The sequence below is a fragment of the Notothenia coriiceps genome, unplaced genomic scaffold (genome assembly GCF_000735185.1).
Source record: "Notothenia coriiceps isolate Sejong01 unplaced genomic scaffold, NC01 NC01_scaffold00030210, whole genome shotgun sequence".
Classification (NCBI taxonomy): domain Eukaryota; kingdom Metazoa; phylum Chordata; class Actinopteri; order Perciformes; family Nototheniidae; genus Notothenia; species Notothenia coriiceps.
The window spans coordinates 589,043-611,108 of record NW_011362911.1 but is presented as its reverse complement, the minus strand read 5'-3'; the positions used below and the strand labels follow the sequence as shown (position 1 = coordinate 611,108).

General features: G+C 40.1%; 3 protein-coding genes across 6 annotated transcripts; 2 read left to right on the top strand and 1 right to left on the bottom strand.

The window, feature by feature from the left end:
• Positions 1-1,149: 1,149 nt before the first annotated feature.
• Positions 1,150-12,030, bottom strand: LOC104959311 (glutamate receptor 3-like). Its single transcript, XM_010787179.1, has 5 exons — positions 11,764-12,030; positions 9,195-9,442; positions 8,312-8,426; positions 3,674-3,921; positions 1,150-1,986 (listed from the first exon to the last, which is right to left on the bottom strand). Exons 1-4 carry the CDS (start codon positions 12,028-12,030, stop codon positions 3,676-3,678), a joined length of 876 nt encoding a protein of 291 aa, XP_010785481.1. The 3' UTR covers positions 1,150-1,986; positions 3,674-3,675.
• Positions 12,031-12,577: 547 nt separating this feature from the next.
• LOC104959289 (uncharacterized) lies at positions 12,578-17,913 on the top strand. 2 transcript variants are annotated; one of them, XM_010787158.1, is made up of 8 exons: positions 12,578-13,281; positions 14,186-14,318; positions 14,465-15,419; positions 15,616-15,749; positions 15,891-16,030; positions 16,306-16,460; positions 16,720-16,805; positions 16,931-17,913. In XM_010787158.1, exons 1-8 carry the CDS (start codon positions 13,159-13,161, stop codon positions 16,960-16,962), a joined length of 1,758 nt encoding a protein of 585 aa, XP_010785460.1. In that variant the 5' UTR covers positions 12,578-13,158; the 3' UTR covers positions 16,963-17,913. The 2 variants fall into 2 exon arrangements, with proteins under 2 accessions (XP_010785460.1, XP_010785459.1); XM_010787157.1 differs by having other exon boundaries at positions 12,580-13,281; positions 15,882-16,030.
• A 983-nt stretch (positions 17,914-18,896) lies between these two features.
• Positions 18,897-21,335, top strand: LOC104959290 (gap junction beta-1 protein-like). Of its 3 annotated transcripts, XM_010787160.1 has the most exons (3): positions 18,897-19,017; positions 19,539-19,619; positions 19,854-21,335. In XM_010787160.1, exon 3 carries the CDS (start codon positions 19,868-19,870, stop codon positions 20,693-20,695), a length of 828 nt encoding a protein of 275 aa, XP_010785462.1. In that variant the 5' UTR covers positions 18,897-19,017; positions 19,539-19,619; positions 19,854-19,867; the 3' UTR covers positions 20,696-21,335. The 3 variants fall into 3 exon arrangements, with proteins under 3 accessions (XP_010785462.1, XP_010785463.1, XP_010785461.1); XM_010787161.1 differs by lacking the exon at positions 19,539-19,619; XM_010787159.1 differs by lacking the exon at positions 18,897-19,017 and having other exon boundaries at positions 19,493-19,619.
• The last annotated feature ends 731 nt before the right edge of the window (positions 21,336-22,066 follow it).

Genomic DNA, 22,066 nt, shown 5'->3' with positions numbered 1-22,066 from the left:
ACACACTTCCCCTGACTAACGGCTCAATATTGGACCTATTACAGGAAAAACTCCTTTCTTTGTTTAATTGTCTGCAGGGGGCTACTGATACCCTGCCATACTGGAGTAAGTATGCAGAGTTAGCCAAGACCTGCAGGCCACAGACATATCCAGGTTCAAATAGTGTTGTGAAATGACTTTGACCCAGACACAGGAGCACTTCTGTACATTTTATTTACAAAATGTATTAAAATTCTCTGTACAGCGCCTCACTAATGAGGTTCAGCAAATTATGCATGCATCGCTTGCTCTTTTGTACCCACTACTATGCCTGGTGATTTGAGTTTTTTTTTCTTTTTTCGTTGCAGAAGGTGAGGCGTAAATGAAATAAAAATAAAACGATTTAACTGATTTGCAAAAGAATAACCAGGGCTGGATATCTAATGTCAACCTAAGGTCGGGTTGTGAGTAGCAGAGCTCGTCAAGCATCACTGAATTCACACATGCAATTTCTTAGGAAAAAAAAGAAAAACAGTGAATCCAATCTTCAACCGTGTTGTATAAATAGTTCTCATTTATCTAAATGTACACATCTTTCTCAAATCGTTCCTTGTTTTTTTATTCACATTATCGGTTTCTTCACTTTTTTCTTTGAAATATAAAACGATCTGCCAATAGGTGATTAGATAGCTATCTTCCTAAATCCTATGGAATCACAGTCTTTTTGAAAGAAGGGAAATGATCACAGCAATATGGAAATGTGCTAAGCTTCAGGGCTCTCCCTGGTTTAACCTTGTACAAATCTATTTTCCGTTGTATTCATATATTTTTCATTTATTAAGTGAAATCACCAAAACACTGTAATGTTCATTAGAGGAAATCAAATTAAAAGCAAACCACAGCTTGTTGTAAAATGTGCAATTGTTAAAGAAAATGGTCAGGTAATCCAAACACACTACAGTTTAAAAGCCATTACTGTTATCCTTTAATTGGATTGCAGTTAATCTACAATTGAATTACCCTTTCTGTTTGGTTTTACTTTCATGTACAAGAGACTTGAAGGATTCTAGACTTCAGGGAAAGACTGTGTGGAGCTGCGAACCTTAGCGTGTCAGCGCTACTTTGATACTTTACAAACTGTAGATCAGAACAGATTTTCTTTTTTTTTTCCTTTGCTTTACACACTCTTTGTCATACAAAACACACTCTTGGCAGTATTGGAAGTGCGAATTATGACCTGGTTCTGTAGTGCATAAAAGCCAAACCAGATCATTTTCTCTTCTTCATGAGTCCCATGAAACGTTCAGAAGACAGTGGCAGCAGCACCAGAGTTGAGAGTACAAACAACACACTCAGGAATTGTTTTGCGCTGAATGGCATTTCGCTCCAGAAGATCAATCTGTCTTTTAAAACAAGCACAAGGTCACGATCAGTGACTTACAGCAGTATAAAAGCTAATGTCTTATAACCAGTGTCGTACAGTGCACTGAATAGATCTAATCAAATGATTTTAACACATATAACCAGTGAAAATCTGGCAGCAGAAGGATGAAGAGTAATCTGATCATATTGATTACAAGAAACCAATTAGACACTTGTCATATAAGATTAGTAGTCTTTCTGGCACTTCAAAGTGTGCTTAGGGTTGCAAAGGATGGCTTTAGTTCTCTCATTCATTGTAACATGTCAAATGTATTATATATATCTATCTATATATATCTATCTATATATTTCGATCACTGCACCATTCTTCTGTTTTGTATGAGTTTCAAGCAAAAAGCAATATCATTGCGAATGAGTTGCATTGATTGGACTCAGAGTTCCATAAGGCACTGAGAGGAGGGAACCGTTTCGGCTCTTCCCGTGACCAGTCCAGTCGTGTCGTCATTGCAGATTATCGTGCCGTGTACGCCCCGAGGATTTGGCTTGGAGCTCAATCCCCGTGTTCCTGTCCTTTCTTAGATGTTCAGTCACAGTTGTAAGGGACAATGGAAATGTTTCCTAAACCTGTGTCGACACAAAGAGCAGAAACAAACACGGGAAAAGTTGAAGTGTATCCTTATTGGCAGGAAAAAACCTTTGCTTGTGACTAATGTTGGCTGAAAAGTAGCGTATGAGTATTCAATATTTCAGCTTAATCCATTAAAGAATAAAAATGTTATCTGCTTTGATCTAAGTTGAAAGACTTCTCATGCAAATGAAACAAGGCCATTTTTTTTATTCTTTAAAGCCCCTTGAAACTAGGTTTGAAATGTTTCGTTTATCCCAATAACAGCAAATATATGCGACTAAATAAGCAACAATTAAATATTAAATCAAATTCATATATACGTTACAAAAGTTTAACCCTGAAAAACTCAGTATATTAGAAGCTTGTGTATGGGGTCTGATCATATTTGATTGACAGCACGGCAACATAAAACAACAAACCAGCTAAACGCAGACAAAAAGCACAAATACAGAAGTCTCTCATGTAAATAATCTAAAGTATGTACTGCTGTACTTCTGTAAACACAGATTTAGCACTTGTACATCAGAAGCAACAGAACACACACATGCCATCAGTCGAATCAAATGCAAAACTAACAATTTATTTAGCAGTGAAACTCAACAGGGCCCTTTTTTAAGTTAAGTGCTGTAGAACTGCTGTATACAAATGTTGTTATTAAATTCCAACTAGTATTAAAGTGCAAGTGAGCTTTTATTGCCTCTTAAGTTTTTACTGAAGAAATAGTTACACTTAGCTTTTCACAGTGCTCTGTGGTTTATTGCAGTAAGAGAAACAGGGTATATCTGGACTAATAGTGTTTTTAATTACTTAAATTAACAATGGGTAACTATACACAAATATATAACTAAATGACTATTCTAACTCTTCAGATCCACTAAGCACCACACAGCGTTCAGCACATTGTTTTGGTTTTCTGACTCACAGCTTTTCTGTTTTGATTCACTTTTACCGCACTCAAAAATGTTTAGATTTAACTTCCAGCTTTTTGATTTTAAGCTCTAACAAATCACTCCACGCTGCCTGCCCAGCAGTTAATGACAGATACAGTCAGTGACCAGCTGGTGAACATATATAAGTACGTAGCAGATAAAAAGACAGATATTTCGCTCAGAAAGTGATGGACACCAAAACAGACTGAATATTTGAGCTATAGTCCATATGCTGCCTTTTAAACGTTTTAAAGTCATAAACAGCTGGTTGTAGAGCAAACATTGGAAATATATCAATCAATACCACCTAAAATGTTTTTGTTTTAAAGCTGTGAACACCACTGATAAAGTAAGTAAGAACATTTGTTTTTTAATGTAATTTGGGATTAAACTGACACTTAAGCATCTGATTATAAACACAGAATAAAAAACCATCTCGACTGTGTGATCGCTCTACAGCAGTTCTGTGCAAGATACACGAGGTTGTGTATCGGGCATCTTGCTAAGGTTGTGTGTGGCAACCTTCAGTTAGCCCGAGGCACTACTCATGCCCCTATACGCTACAAAGCATAAGCAATATCTCAGAGTTTTGTATTTAAGTGGGCATGTGTGTTTTGTTGAACCAAACATGACAACCATAAACAATTTCACAAGCAGAAACAACACAAACAAATGTATTATTCACTCTCACTGATGTGACAGGAAGCTAAATGATTCATCTCCCACAGCGCTCGGGGACAGTGAGCAGACGTACCTCTAGATCTTAACGCTCTCGGTTCCGTATACGTTGTAGCCTTCTCTGTATGTGGCAAAGTTCTGGGTGTTGGTCGGGGGAGCCGGCTTAAAATTCTGGGCATTCTTGGCCAATTTCAGCCGTTTGGTTTCTTGCCGTGATTTATAACAGAACTCTATCAGAGCCACCATCATGGCCAGCCCCAGCCCTCCAACCAGAATATAGAAGACACCAGCCACATTGCTTAGGCTGAGAGCACTTGTCTTGTCCTGGAGGGAAGTGGATAACACAGTTAAGAGTTTTGCAGTGGAGCATGGACAGCAGAAAAAATACAGCCTATATCTTTCAAACTTATCCTCACATAGCCTTGGCTTAAACTGCTCTGGTACAACATCATCATACTCTATCTTACTGGGGCTACATATGGCAGATTATGGACACTAACAGCTACAAGCAACCAAAAAATTGAAGATGTAATGAGGTGCTAAGTCTAGAGTTTTTTGACTGAACTGATTCTCCTATGAGTGTCACAAAGTTGCAGAGAAACTTCCGACTGCCATAGTCAAACCATTCTCCACTGAGGAGAAAGAAGCCAACTCTTAGTGCTCTATCTGCTGGTGAATGTCGAGCTTTGCCTTCCCTACACTGCATGAAAGTAAAGTGGCTTCTGCTCTTGACCATGTAAGGAAGCTGGTCAGTATCGCATTGGTCGACGGCTCTGAAAATCCCTATCTTTTTTTAAATTCTCTTGGCGACATGTACGTATAACTCTCATGGCAACATTGTCATACAGTACAGTCAAATTCATAATAGATGAATGATAGCTCAATTAAAGTTTAAAAAAAACACTAAAGATCAAACCATTTTGCTGCTGCTTACCTACCAAACATATTCATTAAAAATTTGATCATCAGAGTTTTACTATTTGCAGTTTAACCCTATGAGTGTGAAGGTATCGTAAAGCTACCTGGAATCCCTGACCTGTAATCTGAGGCTTTGACTGCATCTCAGAGGGTTAAATAGTGGGTTTATTACATTCCCGAAACCTCTTATAATGTGCAAACAGCCTCTAACTTCAACTCCAGGCAGCCACAAGAATTAGAAGGCACCCTACGGCGCTCTCGCCGCTGAGAGAAGTTGAATTTCAGTAAGTCATCACAATAAGAGGCTTTGCTTGTTCATCACACCACAGGAGGCCAAAGAATCTAATAGACACATCTCGATGCAAACTAGTAACAACACAAATAAATCAAATTTTCATTAACAGTTTGGTAAATAGGAACAGCAGCATAATGGTCAAATATCATGAATGTCAAGAGTGAAAATGAGCAAAAATAGCATTTATCAACAACGATTAACTGCTGTGATTAAATTGAAATAGTGTTTCTGAAAGGCACTTTCCCCACATTATTATCATTACAGTTTCCACTAAAAAAGAGTTTCTATGTTTTATATTGCATCAAAGAATGTCTCCTTTCTATGGCAAAACAAGAGAAAATATGGATTTGGGAAAACAGTGCCTTGTGTTAAAGCCACATGTGAACTGTGTTACAGTTTGTGGCAGAAAAACTTAACTATATCAAAAAAAGAAAAAAGTATGTGTAGCAAATAAACAAAATGTACACTATAGATGTCAGAGAAGTCTTGTCTTGCATATGAACAGTACGTCAAAATGCAATTTGGAATCAGTACAAAAGACCTGCAGCGACTGACCTTACTTCCAGAGTCCTTGGTTCCACATTCACCCTTATCGTACCACCATTTGTTTTTCAGCTTGTCTAAGATGCCTTGTTCACTGAGTTTCAATACTGCAAGGTTTACAGGAGTTCTTCACGTGGGAAATAACATAAATAACATTATATTATGTTATTTTATGTTATTCAACTTTTAAACTACTACATACTTTACAAAGCGATAAGGCAGGACACCTGGCTGTTCAACATCACAGAGAGCAGGCATTCTAACTATTACCTTTATAACCCCTATGCTAAAGCCAGGACCTACCCATATCGCTTTGAGTAATCGGCAGACGCTGTTACCAGGGCGACGAGCAGGTACCGCAAGTACAATCTGCAGGTCTATGAATACCAATATCGGGGTACATTGTTGGGGGAAGGTAACGGATCACAGGGGCTTTCTGAACAGCTTTTTACAAGATCAGTCAAACAGGAGCTTGGTTTAACAAACAGAGAAATTACAGATCTACTTTTCTACTTCCACAATATCAGCTAAATCCTACTGTTGCCGGCATGACAACAATCATTTCTGCAGGTATTACGACCAATTTCTCATTCAAGCAGCTATGCCCAAAAGTAAAAGCTTAATGAATTCTTACGTGTTCTATCCCGTCACATCGCTAGGAAAAATGTATCTCCCAATTACTCCAGATTAGTGTCAGATGAGTGTGTCCCAACCAAACCGCACTGAGCTGCAGGACTAAGCTCAGAAGTATCAGTGGAATAATTCCTCTCATATTTGCCTGTAGCTGCATAATCTGATGTCTGACACAGCTGTTTTGTGCCGTTTGATATTTATAGGACGTCAAACTACTCGGTGTAATCATAAATTATCATAATGTTCTATTGCGCTGGATTACTCTAGGGGGAAAGAGCTGGATAAAGACTTTGTAGTGGTAATATAACAGTGGATCATTTGTGGTTTAGGTCGATCCCTCTGTGTAAAAGTGGGGAAAAGAAAGCAAAGAAAACAAGTGCATCGATAAAGGAGTGACCTGTTCTCCCTTGGAACAATGTCCCTGAAGGGGACACATACAATGCGTAATGCACTGGGAGAACATAACACCACTGTATATCCCTAATAGCCAATCAGGAGGAACGGACTGTGAGGACCAGACCATTGTCTTGCCTCGGTGAGACATTGATTAACAATGCAATTACCCCGTAACACGCTCTGTGTCTGAAACTCAATCTAGGCTGCACTGTGCTGGACCTGAGGGCAGGAGAGAGCAGTGGTTACTGTGTGCGCTTGAAGCTGTGTGCGTGATTATGTGCATCTCCGGATTTCTGTAGGAACACCGAGCTGTGAGCGGGACGGGGTGAAGCGATACCCCGTTTGGAGCTGAGCGCTCCGGGCCGCTTTATTCCACCCAATCAGGCCTTTCCGCTGAGTCCTGGGGAGCCAAAACAAGCCAGGAAACAGACTGTACATACCTGTGCATGATAAATCACTGATGACGGCGCAAGAGACAGATGCTTTCAAATGGCTCCTGAGCATCAGTAGCACAGGGAGGCCTCCTCGGCTCAGTGACTACAGAACATAGCAATGTTAGCAATGCAAACATTGAAAAAGGTGACATACAAATTCCTTTTCAGAAATAAACCACGGGCATTTAGCAAGACATCATTTGATCCATGCCTCATGCAGCCTCTTGTGGTGATGCTCTTTCAGAATTGACCGGCTGCAGCTTAACTGTTCATTGTGCTCTCGGCCAATCCATGACAAATGATATTAAGAGTGTAATGACACAATCTGCAGTCCACGGGACTTTGCGGCTTGTCTGTAATCTAACCAATTACCTGATCTATATCATCACATTTGTGCTGACAGCATCATTTGTCACTAGATTTACCTGGATTGTATTGTATATAATGCTACTGCTATACATGTCATTTTGTGAAAATATCACAATTCTTCATGGCACATAATTTAAGCAACATTATATTAAGTTGTCATGGTGGAGTGGGGTTTCACAATTGGCTCCATTAGCTACCACAAAGGAGAACATAATTCATAATTTAACCACAGAAGAAAAAAGGAGGGATCTGGTGGTCAAAAGGGTCACAGCTGGGTTATTACTGAGTGGGCTAGGAGCTGCATTCAGAGTAAGCAAACCAAAGGTGGTTCATGACATGACTCATTAAAAAGGAACCATAGGTATTTTTGTTTAATTAGAATTCTCACGTTTGCCTGTAATGCTTATTCCCCTCAAGACGCCGCTGTTCCCCTTGCTTCCCTGTCGGCCTCAGCTGAGCAGCCATTTTGAGGTTTTAAGGAGAATTTATCTCGATGGCTTTAAAGCTCAAGGGTCCTGGGCCAGTGTCATGGGTGCGAAGCAGCTGTGCGGTTGGAGTACTGCGAAGCTATGTATTTTGGAGGATTAGCCAACTTCACCTTCAGGAGTGAAGACTGGACAGTTCTGCCTTTTTCAATGTCAAATATTCTGTCACTAGCAAACTAAGAGGCCTCTTCTCGCGTGTGACTTCAACTGGTCCTACTTACTCTAACTGTCAAACCTACCTAGACAAGTGGTTCAATCTGCCACTAAACGATCTGCCCTGCACATGTGGAAGGTTGAAAAAGCCCACCTTTCACAATTGTAGGGCAACCACATTCACCTGATAGTCTCCCTTTTTTAGAAATTCCACGAGCTTCAAAGCAAACTCCAGAATTTGTATTCTAGAAACATAACTGTCCGATAACAACACATGAGATTTTTTTCTGTCTGCTAAACAAATGCTCCTTAGTTTGATCTGAGGTGTTAAAGTGCCGGTCAGAGGATGAGTAAATTTGGTGATGTGCCGCGGGGCAGCAGTAGGTTGGCTGGGGGGAACGTTTGCTATGGTAATGGTTGGGTTGTCGTAAAAGCCTTGCCGATTACTCTGCACTATAGTACCCGATTGTGGTGACATCGAGGCTGACCTTGGAGTCACCTCCCCCGCTGCCGCACTCTCCCTTGTCGTACCACCATTTGTTTTTCAATTTGTCCAAGAGGCCTTGCTCATTCAGTTTTAAAACTGCCAGGTTAACAGCATTTCTTGAAACGATAAAACATAACTTGTAAGAAAATGCACAGGTCCGTGAGAAATCTAATGCAAAGTAATAATTGTACTAAGCATCATGATAATAATAATTGTAAGAAATGGTAGTGATACTACCAATATGAAAGCAGGGGCTTATGCACAGAATCTGTAAATCAGAATGGTCTAGGAAAGGACAAATTATTTAAGAATTTAAGGAATATGGAGAGATAAGAAAGGCTCATTATCAAGGTAAAGACAGTGTTAAATCTTGGAAAAGGTGGCATGAAGGGTTACGTAGTTTAGAACTGAAGTGTGCGGGATGGGGACACTTGTCATTGAGAAGAAAAAGTAACAACAACAAACATCATGCAATTAACATTCGTCACAAGTGACAGCGCAGCTTTTAAAAGGCTAAATTGAAAAACCATTGAACTGTTAAATGAAAAGTGACAACACAACAGTCAGGTAGGACAGCAAAGGACAGAAGGAGAGATTGAAGGAGAGAGAAAGCAACAGTAAGAGAGACATGTGAAATGATTCTTAGCTTTAGCGTTATCATCTGGATTTAATTACTTGACTATAAATTAGCAACTCTTATCACATCTATAAAATATATAGAAAAGACATTTCTTATCATTAAACCTTAGTATCCAAGTGCATTAAAAAGCATACTACCGTTACCTCTGTGTCCATGAAAAAACAACAAGAGAATGAAAACAAGGGGACATCAGGGTAGGTGGAATACTATAACAGGGAGGATATTGTTATATTATTCCACCCACCCTAATGCTGAGCCTTTGGGCGTCGCCACACCGTATCCTTTCGAGTCGAGGTTGCCGCCCACTTTCATGGTGTCACAGGGCTTCCGCTGCTCGATGTACTCGTTCATGGTGGACTCGAGGAGGAAGGCGAACTTGCCTTTTGACTTTCTTACCCGGGCTACGCCATCGGGTGTGGTCTTAACAAACACTGAGGGTTCAGCGGATTTCATGTATGACCACATCTTCTCATACACTGCTATTTTGGATCGCTGTGCAGGGAGAAAAAAAAAGAGAAAAGTCATTTAGAAACATCCCAAAAATGAATATACATGTAATGGACTTCTTAGGATTGTTGTGCTTAATGATCTCTTTCTTTAAACTGGCATTTTGAAGTATTTATAGACATCTTGTAAAAAAGGCAGTGTGATATCTTTAAATACTTCTATACAAAATACAGCTCATGGACTTGTACGAGATCATGAAGTACAAAACATTTCAAAATCCATTCATCTTCATCAGCATAAACGTGCTCTTCAAATATTATGCTGCAGCTTGAGGCTCGCATTCACCGAGTGAATGAGGACCACACATCACCTGTATTGTACATAATGTCATGCAAATTGGGTTTTTAGTCGAAATACTGGGATTTTTGCACTTGGTTATGCAACAATATCTTCAATATTTAAGCTTTTGTGTCAGTGAAGTGTGGATAATGATGATTTATATGGAAACTAGCAAAGGTCTCTTGGTGAATTTGAGCCTCGGTTTATAGCCTTAATGTAACTTGTAGAACTTATTAAAGTCATTTATTTTATAAACAGCGTCCTTAATGTAACATTTCAGCTGTGACTCAGAGGCAACCAATAAGAAGTAAGAGAAGTGAACAAGAAAGCGTTACACAGACACAAGGCAACCCATCAAAGTGACACAGATGAGCCTTTCCCCAGCGCCTGGGGTCAGCTTAGCGAGCCTGTAAAATCTGTGGGAGTTGAGCGCTATCTATAATAAGAATCAATTAAATTATTCAATGCCGCTGGATTTATTTTGGCATAGGCATTTCACACTTTGAACAGATCCTGGTCCAAGCAGAGATGAGCCAGTTCCCGAGTGGCACAGTGTGTTCCTCAGTCTGGATCCCCCATTTAAAATGTGCTAGAGAAAGACGAAGGGTTGGATGGTTTTGAAGGAATGGCTGAATCAAAAGATCTACTTGTCTTTGTGTATGTACTATGGACAAGCTGTGGATATACCAGAGATACTCCCCTCCAGTATGTTAAACCTGACAAGGCCACAAGTCCCCCGTTTTGTAAACATGTTAAATGATAGGTCAATGAATTCATTAGTTGATTGACTGTGGGGCACAGCGATGATGGAGCTTAATGCTTACATTAGCATGCTAATATGCTCAAAAGAACAATGTTTACATGCTGATGTTTTTCAAGCAGTCATTTTGTATAATTTTCCTCATCTAAGAATGACATTAGCACTGTTAAAGTACTTGTCAAAATACACTTTTGACATGATAATGGCGCTTTTTATTAAAGTCACTAGCATTTTAAGCCAGTGTAGCTAAATAGGGAACATGTGGGTGATGCCCTTTCTCAAATGTTTCTGTTAAAAGCTCGGAAATGTCAAGATGTTAATGGTCATTTCTAACTGTGTATGACACTTTAGAGATGTGCTTGATTGAAAATATAATCCACAGGTTAATCAATTATGTCAGCAATGGTTAGTCATAACACATATAATGTTATTCAGTAAATTAGGAATGCTAAAATAACAGTAAAGATGATGTGTAGTGGAAATGTATTACTCAGGGTTCCTGCAGGTTTCTCCAACTCAAATTTAAGACTTTTTAAGACCTTTTTAAGACCACTTTGAATAGAATTTAAGACCTATTTCACGGCAAGAAAGTATGAAGGAAAATTGCTATGAAAGAAGAAATACGTCCCATAATTACTTACAAAGTAAATGTATTCATGTTCCACATAAGAACAATGACTGAACATAACACCTTAACAGTACACAGAACTGTGTAAGCGTGTTAGACAAAAAGTGTGTATGTATGTGTGTGTGTCTGTGTGTGCTTGAGTGTGAGTGTGAGTGTGTGTGTGTGTGTGTGTGTGTGTGTGTGTGTGTTCGCAATTACGATTTTGGCCTGCACAATTACGAAAACAACATNATACTTAATAATCAAGTACTGCTCTTTATTAGTCACATTAATAATTTAATAATCCATTTTCTCTCTGCTGGTAAAGTAACGTGATCTATTCTATTTGAACTTCAAATAGAATAGATCACGTTACTTTACCAGCAGAGAGAAAATGGATTATTAAATTATTAATGTGACTAATAAAGAGCAGTACTTGATTATTAAGTATTATTCTGTTGATCAATGTCATTACATTTGGTGATAAGCACATAAGGACTTGTTTAAGACTCGTTTTGTCAAAGTTTAGGATTTGGACTTGACTTGAACTTGCCCATCCTGACTTGAGACTTGACTTGGACTTGAGCGCAAAGACTTGAGACTTGAATCGGACTTGAGCGTAAGGACTTGAGACTTGACTCGGACTTGCAAAACAATGACTTGGTCCCACCTCTGGAGGATGTACTCGATGATGGAGGGGTAGAAGTTCACCATCATCATCTTTGGCAGGTTGAATTTCTTCAGCTGCCTCAGGAAGAACATCCTCTGCTGTGCTTTTTTGATGAGGGAGCAGATGTTCTGCTTCCATTTGAGGTCCTGGGCGATGACGGTGCTCAGGAAGCGGAAAGACTTCACAGCAGTGACTGGGGAGTTGCACAGAGTGATGGGGGTGGGTGGGGCTGCGTTCTTCCTGAAGTCCACGACCATCTCCACTGTTTTTAGGGCGTTGAGCTCCAGGTGGTTTTCCCCACACCAGGTCACCAGATGGTCCGGGGATCAGAGACGTGTTTCCCCAGCCTCACGTTCTGCTTCCTGTCAGAAAGGAAGTCTGTGATCCACCTGCAGGTGGAGTCGGGCACGTGTAGCTGGGCGAGCTTGTCTTGCAGCAGAGCCGGGAAGATGGTATTGAAGGCGGAGCTGAAGGATACACAAACAGGATACACAAACAGGATCCTTGTGTAGGTTCCTTCTGTGTCCAGGTGTTGGAGGAGGAAGTGAAGGGCCTTGTTGACAGCGTCGTCCACAGACCTGTTGGCTCTGTAGGCGAACTGCAGGGGGTCTGTGATGGATTTTAGGTGGGACAGGACAAGGCGCTCAAAGGACTTCATAACCACAGAGGTCAGGGCGACGGGTCTGTAGTCATTTCATCCTGTGATCCTTGTTTTCTTGGGAACCGGGATGATGGTGGAGGTTTTGAAGCATGCTGAGACGTGGCCTGTCTCTAGTGAGTTTTTTTTTTTTTCAGATGAGATGTGCAGTGGCAGAAACTGTGGAAAACAGGTGTGATAAGTGTGGAGTAATGATTGAAGCTTGGTGAGCTTTTTGACTCCACCTTCAACCGATTGGATTTTTGTTTTGTTCAAAGCCTACTCGACTTGAGGCAGCAACGTTTTCCTTAAAATAACTAATATGGTCAGCCACCGTGTCAGATAAGTCGAAGGAAGGCCAGGAAACCCACTAACCTTAACGCTATGCCACACCTTTCATTCAAATTCGATAACTACGATATTTAGGGTGCAAAGAGTAAGACTTAACTGCTTATCCAACGGCAACATGGCGGATAGGATTGCGCACAGTGTGGCGGTGGTGTAGCTGAAGAAAGAGCAAATCCCAGAAGACAAGAAGAAAGAAACTGTGAATAAAGAGTTTCGTCCATAGACTGTATATATAAGGAGCCGTGAAATCTGGTAATAACTAACAACGTCATTGACAAGTTTCTCTTGTCTAGCCCACGGCGCTGGCTAGCCCGAGTCATTGAGTTGGCTAGCTTCTTAGCTAACATTAGCCCCCATACGACGCGTAGACCGGTCTCCAGTCTTCTCTGCAGTGCCGACCATGACTCCTCAGCAGCAGCAGCCCTCCACCATGTCCCAGAAAGTGCAGTTCACTCTCAAGCTCTTCATGCTGGAAACTGCCCGAAGTAAACTCGAACAAGAACTTTCCAACTTCATCAAAAAGGTAATGTTAACACACCGGTTCATTGAGAACGTTCAAGTAATGTTGCTAACTTAGCTAGCTCACAGGCCACATGGACAACACACTGCTGACTAGTCGAGAACTAATGCTAATGCTAACTAATGCTAATGAGGCACACTTAGCATTAGTTGGCAGGAACTGCTGCATTTTATACAAACGAAGCGCAGTTTAAATAGGTGTCAAATCGTCACCAGAGCTACAACTTCTGCACATTATTAATATCGGTTAACACTTTTCACCAGTATCTTACTGCGGTCAAGCCAGCCTCCACTCGGAAAAACCTAGTCAAGCAAGCCCTCACGTGATATTGCGGTGCGCGAATATCCTATGCATTACGGTAGAGTAAAAAAAAATCATCCGTCTGTGTTTAGATGAGAATAAAACCAAAAATGTCCATTATCAAAGACTCATTTCACTTCAGGGTGATAGCAGGACATCATATCTAGTCACTCAGAAAAAATCAGGATATTCTGATGTACAGTTTCAAAATAAAAGACCTTTGAAGTCTCATATATGAGCTATCATCCCTGTTTTTAGATGAGAATAAAAAAAAAACTGAATGTCCTGATTTTTTTCTGAGTGACTACATGGGGTGTCCTGCTATCACCCTGGAGTGAGATGGATCTATGATACTGGACAGTTTTTGTTTTATTCTCATCGTTGACACTTGGTGAGTTCCCTGGAACACTAGGGGACACATATTCATGTATAAAAGACGTACAAAAGTGCATTTTGCATGATAGGTCACCTTTTTAAAGCAGTTTTTTGTGTTCCAACTGTCTTCTGTGCCATGTAAAATACTTAATTGATCTCAATTAAAATGACCTGTTTAAGAAAGGCTAAATAATGAGTTCACTTGTTTAATTTTGTTTAATTTTTCCTCTAGGCCTATGAAGAAGTTCAAGGTTTCTTGAATACATCTTTTCCCACTAGTGTCTTCAGTGATCTCACAAAGGCTTTAGATACAAAATATGAAGTAATTGACAAACTTTCAGCTTCATTAAAATCTCTCACAGTTGGTAAGTAAAGAAATAATCATTATAATCATACAATTTAAGATGCTTGTGACATTACATATTTTCATGTGTACAACTTTACGATTTAGGAAAAGATGTTCAGATCTAAAAAATAAAATTCTCACTTTCTCCTTTTCTTATCTTTACAGAGCCACAAGTGTGTGGCCAGCTTATCACCAAGCCTGCAGCAGTCCAACAGGATGACATCAAACACGGCATCAACAGAGCGACTACGACCCCATCGTCTCACTTAGAGGAAGAAAAAGAACGTGCTGTTGTTTTAGATGAGAAACGCCCAACAGATGCTGTGAGTCTTCCACCTGCGTCCCAGAGACCCGAGATCAACCCAGAGAGGCCACCAATACTACTGCCTCCCCTACAAGCTTCATTCCCAGGGATCAGTAACACTAATCCAATGAAAATAACTCCGCTAATGAGCTGGGGATGTAAAGATGATTTCCAGGTGAAACACCAAAAACAAACATCATCTCAGCTGCTTCACTTCCTCAGAGAAAAAGCTAAAAACGTTGGAGTACTGGAGATCACTGTCATGGATTGGAGTAAAAGTACCTTGAGTTCGCCAGAGCGGCCTGCCATCAAAACACAAAGCAACCAATTCAGACAAGTTGTGACTGATGATCTGACCAACCCACTAGAGCCGAAAACGGTATTTGCAGACATGGAAAACCAAGCCCCAGTCTTCAGAGTGAAAGGAGTGGAAGCAGATGGCTCTCTGACCTACACTTGTGTGATTGCAACAAAGACTGAATTGTGGGATGTTGTAGACATCTTCACCGAGGTGGGACGGGGAGACTTGAAAGCCATCCCCTTCGAAAATAAAGACTGCCCAAATATTACACCTCAGGTGGAGCACAACTGCCTAAACGCCCAGGGGGAAAACCAAAGTCTTCAGAGCACTGATCCCAAACATGTCAGCCATTTTGATGGTGTACAAACTCTAGCAATGAAGTGCATCACCATTCCTGAGTTCCAGACCTGCAGGTTTGAAGAGATGAAGGTAGTGGTGTCTCACATTGTCAGCCCGGGCAACTTCTACGTACAACACGCAGACTCCATCATAAAGTGGCAAACCCTTGTCCCAGAGTGAGTCTTTCAGAATGAATTCTAATCTCTTGTCTGCTTTTTTTTAAGCCTCACTGATTCCCTAATCACATTACCAGAACTTATATAGCCACTTATCCTTTAATTCATTTTTGCTTTCTTTGTAGATTTTTTTTTTTTCTTCCATTTTTAATAATCCACATGTGCCTGGTTTCCATTATTTTTTGCCCATTTACAGCAGCTGGAAAGCCAGTAGATCATATGCCGCGCAGAACTGCATTCCAGACATTGGAACCCAAGTAATAGGTTGGTTCCCTAAGCAAGAACAATGGTGCAGGACTCGGGTGACGAAGATATGTGGAGTAAGTGAAGGTGGGTTCAGTTTTGTGTATTGGAACATTCATAGATGTTTGCCAAAGCATACCTCTAGATGGTAGCAGTGTCACTTTTTTATTTTACTTGCCATAATTTCTGCCTTTTGGTTTTCCTTTATTTATTCCACTGATGGTGGAGGGAGAGGGACATCCATCAAGGTGGAGGTGAAGAGGCTGGACCAGGGTGATACAGCCTGCCTGTCGCTGTCGGACATCAAGGAGCTGACCCCGGAAATGGCCGTCCTACCACTCCAGGCTGTACAGGTCTCACTAGCAAATGTAAGTGCTTCCCTATTTTGTATGGTCAGGCCTCATCATTTTTTCACATGTATCTAGAGAACCTGACGAATACGCTAAGACATTCTGCAGATCATCCCTCCTAGGATTTGCATTCACGAAAAAGACAAATATATTGTGTTCCTCTGAGAAAGTACGCTTGGTTACAGTTTTGGCGTTTGTCCACATGATTAGTCACAGCCTTATCTATTGGGATGTGATAAAGGAAATGAATTATCTCAGTTCATGGGGTTTTTTGTTTGTTTCCTCCCCCCTAGGTGACGCCTGTGAATGGGAGTGATTGGTCTGAGGAGGCGGTGGTCTGGTTCAGGGATATGGTGGAAAACAGGACGCTCTATGCCAGGCTTTACCCACAGGGACCCAAAGTTACAGTCGAGCTATTCTTGGAAAAAGGAAGGCTCAGAGCTATGAGGTACTCCAGTATGAAACAGTCTGTTGATTTTGAATTGTACATTTAAAAAAGCTGATACAGTCAAGATTTAATGACTTATTTACAAGTGTTTTCATTTGTTTAAATTGTATTGCTATCATTGTACAAATTGTGGGTTTTGTTGATAAGTATTACAGTGAGTGAATATATGTTGACTTTATTAATGTTACAGAGTACAATTTCAAGCTTGCTAACGGCACGATATCCTAACAGTACAATGGTATTATTATTATTATTTCAGGAGGGGTGCATCACTGTCTTTGAGACTGGCCCAGAACGGACATGCCATCCATAGCAAACTGAAAAATGTCTGTCTCATGAAAATAAGTGAGTATAGCTCCAGTTTGGAAGTTGTTTACCCAAAATTGTGCATCAACAGCAGGTGGCAGTATTGCCTCTGTATGAACAGAGCAGTGCTGATTTTTTACAAATCTTGTGTTTTTGTTTTTTAGGCCAAGATAAAGTGAAGAAACAGGACTCTTGAGTGGAAGAAATATGTAATCTCGCGCTAAACTCGTAATAGTAAGCCTTGATACAGAAAGCAGTCAACAAATGTCAAATACCAATGCAGACAGGCCATAAAGCACTCAAAGCTAAACACCGAGACATTTAGTAAATCATCAGTTTGTCAAATCATTGACAAACTGCTGTGGCAGTACAAGGATATTTCATTAAACAAATAAAGTAAATATATATTTTGATTTAAAACCGGTATGTGTTTACATTAAGTAGAATGTATCAGCTTTTGTATCTTTTTATGTTGTTTCTGGAATTGAAACATTTTCAATATTTTGATTACCTATTTGACATATTTATCAGTTGTTGAGAGCAAAGTCACATCCATTTAGAGAGCAAAGGAGGAGAATCACAGAGAAATGGTTTCAAACAGAACCCATGATCGGACCCACAAATCTTGATTGGAACCCCCTTAGTCAAAGGTACGTCTAGTGAAAGCTAATGTTACTTATAACATCATGGGGTCTTAAGAAATGTATTTATTTTTTAACACACATTTCTCTTTTTAGAGACGCACAAAAGATAACGTCTTTGAAGCACTGATAAAAACTAATTGAAACACATTCTTTAAATCAGGTTGTGCTTGTAAACTGTATGGGGACATGGATACCTAAATGTGGTGCTCTTTGTTTTATAAGAACAATCCCCCCATGTACTTTAAAAGCAGCCTATCTCAAGTCCTTATCCCAGTCACTACACGTGCCAGTTCAGTTTGTTAACCTGTTGTGCATTAAGTGATACTTGATTTGTCTCTGCCACATGCAGAAGGTTTTGTTATTTAATGCCTAATTGCTTTTGTAATAACTGTGGTTGAAGCCATGTTACCCTGGTTAATATTGAGTTCTTGTATAATGGCACATTTACTATTTTGAATTTCCAGTGTATATAGTTCTGTTTTCATAATAAAATTACAAATCTACTAGTTTGGTCTGTCTTTGTGTTGTAGAGTACTGTAGCTTCTATGAAGGAATAATAATTAGGTTAGTTCATTCAAAGAATTAGCTGCCCCCCCTAAGCCTCCCACTCCATATGTCAGACGTGACGCAGAAATGCTCGTTGCACAATCGCTGTAGGTCATCTGATGGTACATGACAAATGGCCACATTGTGTTTTCACTTTCTACTGTAAATAATTTGTCCTACTGTTATAGGGGGGTGTTTGACAGCAACGAAATGTACAATCTCAGCTCATAATAATCAAAGGTTTGAGCTGCAGTTCTGTAGCTCATTGGTTAGGACATTAGTGTTTTATAGCATATACAGTCAATGCAATAAACAACTATAATCAAAACTACTGGATATGTGTCCTAGTGTCTGTAGAGTGTGATTATATTGGTTCCCACAAAGGGTTATCAAAACAAATCGATAGAATAAAATGTTATTTAAAATTAGTTAAGACCAAGATAATTAGTTCCCGGGCAAAATGTCAGTAAGAAAAGCACATGGCACAACAATTTAATTTAATAACAATTAACATCATTTACAGTATTGCAGCATGTACAGTTGTACAAATCAAGAAAGAAAATGGACCTATATGGTACATCAACAATAACAAAAAACATGGTGTGTATGAATGAGATTCTCTTTAAGACTGGCTTTTTAATCTTCTCCTACATCCGTGTTTTGCGTTAGTTATACAGCTAATTTTCTGTCTGAATCTGCAGACCTCATGCAGGTCCAAATCTTCCTTCCCTGACCAGCACAATAAATTGTTTTTCTGGCAGAGGCCTTTTGTGTCCACACAGATTCCTCCTTTTGCCCGGGGTAGGCGGAAGTCAAGGCGTTTGATCTGAATTCTAAAGAGTCTTGTTGCAGCACAATAAAGGCTGCCATTGTATGTAAATAGTTTATATAAGAGCATATGACTGCTACGGTGCAGGGCACTGGCTAGTGGCGGAGGGAGGAATGATTAGCATTTTCCAAACGCAGGGTGTTCTCAACCCAGCCTTTAGGATTGCTAAAAAACACAATATTTTTATTCATTTCTTCTTTGTACACATTTTTGTGTACCAACACAACTGAAGGTAAAATGTGGATTATTTGTTTCTATTTTATACTAACATTCAGTGTGCAATGAGGTCTGATTTTATGTGAGTGAGGGCTTACATGCCCCATTGCCTCGACTTGACAAATACTTGCCGTGATTGTTAAAGCATCATTACCATTTGAAGTGATTTTATTTGAATTAATCAGCTTCTAATGTTCGCACTAGGTAAATCTGGTATTGTAGGTAGCCTTTGTCACAAACAAAAGAGATCTCTCAGTTGTCTTTTTAAAAAAAAGAATCTGCTGAGTTGGTTGTCTTGCTTGTTCCTTGGAGGAATTTGCTGGCAGGATGTCAGTCTGTCTGCTTCTGGGCTGTGGGTCAGTTTGGGAGAACAGTATTAATACAGCGTGAGCAAATCACGTGGCTCGCCGAATCTTTCGCAATTGGCTTCGCCCTGTTGCGTATGGTGACGGCGCACAGCAGCAGGCCATCACCCCTGCTTTTATACGGCCAACTTGCTACTTGGCAATTATTTTCTGTTGTTCCTCACTCTGCCAGCTTGATGCTCAGGCCAAACCTCAAGATGGTCATCTTTGGACCCGGCGCTGCTTACGCTGCTTGCACCGCTGGCTGAGCCTGGTAAACCTCTAAAACTACTGTAACATCAGTTAGACTTTTACTAAATTACTAAGTTGTGGCCGACAATAACTAAGTCGTCTAAAGTGATAAAGCAATGTCTATGTAAGTCCCTTTTGTTCAATTTCAAGGACTAATTCCCGCATCTTTCTTTAAACATTAATATGGTTATAAGATTTCACTTTAAGCCAGAGATGTGACTTGGCTTACATTCATATAACCTTTCTTTTTCCGCAGACCTGGAGTCGAAAATGAACTGGGGAGCCTTTTATGCCGTGATCAGTGGCGTAAACAGGCACTCTACCGGGATTGGACGCGTTTGGCTCTCCGTCATCTTCATCTTCCGTATCCTGGTCCTGGTGGTGGCTGCGGAGAGCGTTTGGGGGGATGAGAAGTCCGGCTTCACATGCAACACCCAGCAGCCCGGCTGCAACAGCGTCTGCTACGACCAGTTCTTCCCCATCTCGCACATCCGCCTGTGGGCGCTCCAGCTCATCCTGGTCTCCACCCCCGCCCTGCTGGTGGCCATGCATGTGGCCCACCGACGCCACATCGACAAGAAGATCCTGAGGAAGTCGGGCCGCAGCAGCCCCAAGGAGCTGGAACGTATCAAGACCCAGAAGTTTCAGATCAGTGGAGCTCTGTGGTGGACATACATGCTCAGCATCATCTTCAGAATCCTGTTCGAGCTGGCTTTTCTCTACATTTTCTACTTGATCTATCCTGGCTTTAGGATGGTGCGTTTGGTGAAGTGTGACTCGTACCCATGCCCCAACACGGTGGACTGTTTTGTCTCCAGACCGACAGAAAAGACCATCTTCACTGTGTTCATGCTGGCAGTGTCTGGGCTGTGTGTGCTGCTCAACCTGGCCGAGGTTCTGTACCTCATCGGCAGGGCCTGTCAGCGGTGCATACGAAGCCCCGAGGAGGGGGCAAAAGGAGCTTGGATAAGTCAAAGATTCTCTACTTATAAGCAAAATGAAATCAATCAGCTGATCGCAGACCATTCTCTCAAATCTAAGTTATCTGTGACCAAAAAGAGCCCAACTGAGAAAGATGAGAGGTGTTCTGCTTTCTGAGACTCTGCCTCTCCTCATACTTTTAAACTAATCTACAGTAACCACATTCATGGAGCATGTTGCTCTGCATTACTGGCACAGCATCTGTATATTTTGGTCAGTGTACATACAGTATACATGATTTATTCCATCGTTCATTTATTCATCTGTTTTTTCTTTCTTACTGACAAGTATAGTTGCTGTTGAAACGTGTCTAAACTATTTGGAGCCAGTGGTGAAAGTAAAAGAGGTGTGTTTTGTTTCGGGTGTAGTGTATTGTCAACAATTTGCCATAGCTTATTTTGGTGTTTTTTGTTGGTATGCAGTATGAGAAGCAACCTGCCAAAGTGCAAAGTATCTTCAGCCAATGAAAAACATGTCTGAGCATCAAAACGTATTCAGTTTACGACAAAGTTGCTTGGTAATTCTATTTCAAATATGGATTTGTTTGAAAAGCATGCAGGTTTGGTAAGTTGGCAGACTGTTTAAAAACCACCAATTCCTGCCATACAGTTATAGATATATGATGTATTCAAATCATCAAACATTGATTTAGAAATATATTACAGGCAAAGTGTCCCTTTTGAAAGGTTTCTGTTGGGAAAAAGCTAGAGTAATGGATCTCAGTTTCTCACCGGCACCTGAATGCAGACCCAAAACATTAAAACAACACAATTTGGATTAATCCTAGTATTAAAACTAAAGAAATCCATAATTTTAGATAACCGGCCATACTGTGCAAAAAAAACGCTGGGGTCCGTACTCCGTAGGTGCAAAGATTACAGTAAACATTAATATGCTGGATAAAAAAAAAAAAGTTTTATTTATATCAAACATGTTAATATGCACCATATTCAATTGTAGCCTGAATAAAAGCTGATCTGTAGTAGCCCTTATAACAGTTGGTTTAAAAGAATGTCTATAATTGAACAACTTTTATTAGATATTTTAGTTCAAGTGCATAAAAAATAATAAAATAAACATTTGGAATTACATTTCCACAAACATCTCTGCTACTGACCCAATATTAATGTATGTATATTGACAAGAGTAGTCAGAATGGTGCACAGAGCAAAATAGTATTTCAATAAACCTTGAAGAATCCTAGTACTGTAAATATGTTTTGTGCATGTATTTAATTGTAAATACTGCTGCATACTTACCTTGTAGCTTCTGAGTTGTTGTTTTTGTTTGAGGTTTGCCTACTAACAGACAGTTGTACTTGTTTTCCCTAATATCCCTCTTATTATATTATAAATATACACTGGTATCTGTACATACAACTATTGTATTGTTATACACATTGTATCACATACAAAAATTCAGATTCAACAGTTATGCTTAAATGTAAATATGAATTTACTCCCAGTTATGCAATCCGGTTAATATTAT

Coding starts and splice junctions, on each gene's coding strand:
- LOC104959290 (XM_010787161.1), top strand. CDS start 19,868: ATGAACTGGGGAGCCTTTTATGCCGTGATCAGTGGCGTAAACAGGCAC.
- LOC104959311 (XM_010787179.1), bottom strand. CDS start 12,030: ATGGTCGTGGACTTCAGGAAGAACGCAGCCCCACCCACCCCCATCACT. Junction 9,443..11,763: donor TCCTCCAGAGGTGGGACCAA/GTCATTGTTTTG, acceptor CTCCCTGCACAG/CGATCCAAAATAGCAGTGTA. Junction 3,922..8,311: donor GCGGGGGAGGTGACTCCAAG/GTCAGCCTCGAT, acceptor ACTTCCCTCCAG/GACAAGACAAGTGCTCTCAG.
- LOC104959289 (XM_010787157.1), top strand. CDS start 13,159: ATGACTCCTCAGCAGCAGCAGCCCTCCACCATGTCCCAGAAAGTGCAG. Junction 15,750..15,881: donor GATATGTGGAGTAAGTGAAG/GTGGGTTCAGTT, acceptor TTTATTCCACTG/ATGGTGGAGGGAGAGGGACA. Junction 16,461..16,719: donor GGAAGGCTCAGAGCTATGAG/GTACTCCAGTAT, acceptor TTATTATTTCAG/GAGGGGTGCATCACTGTCTT.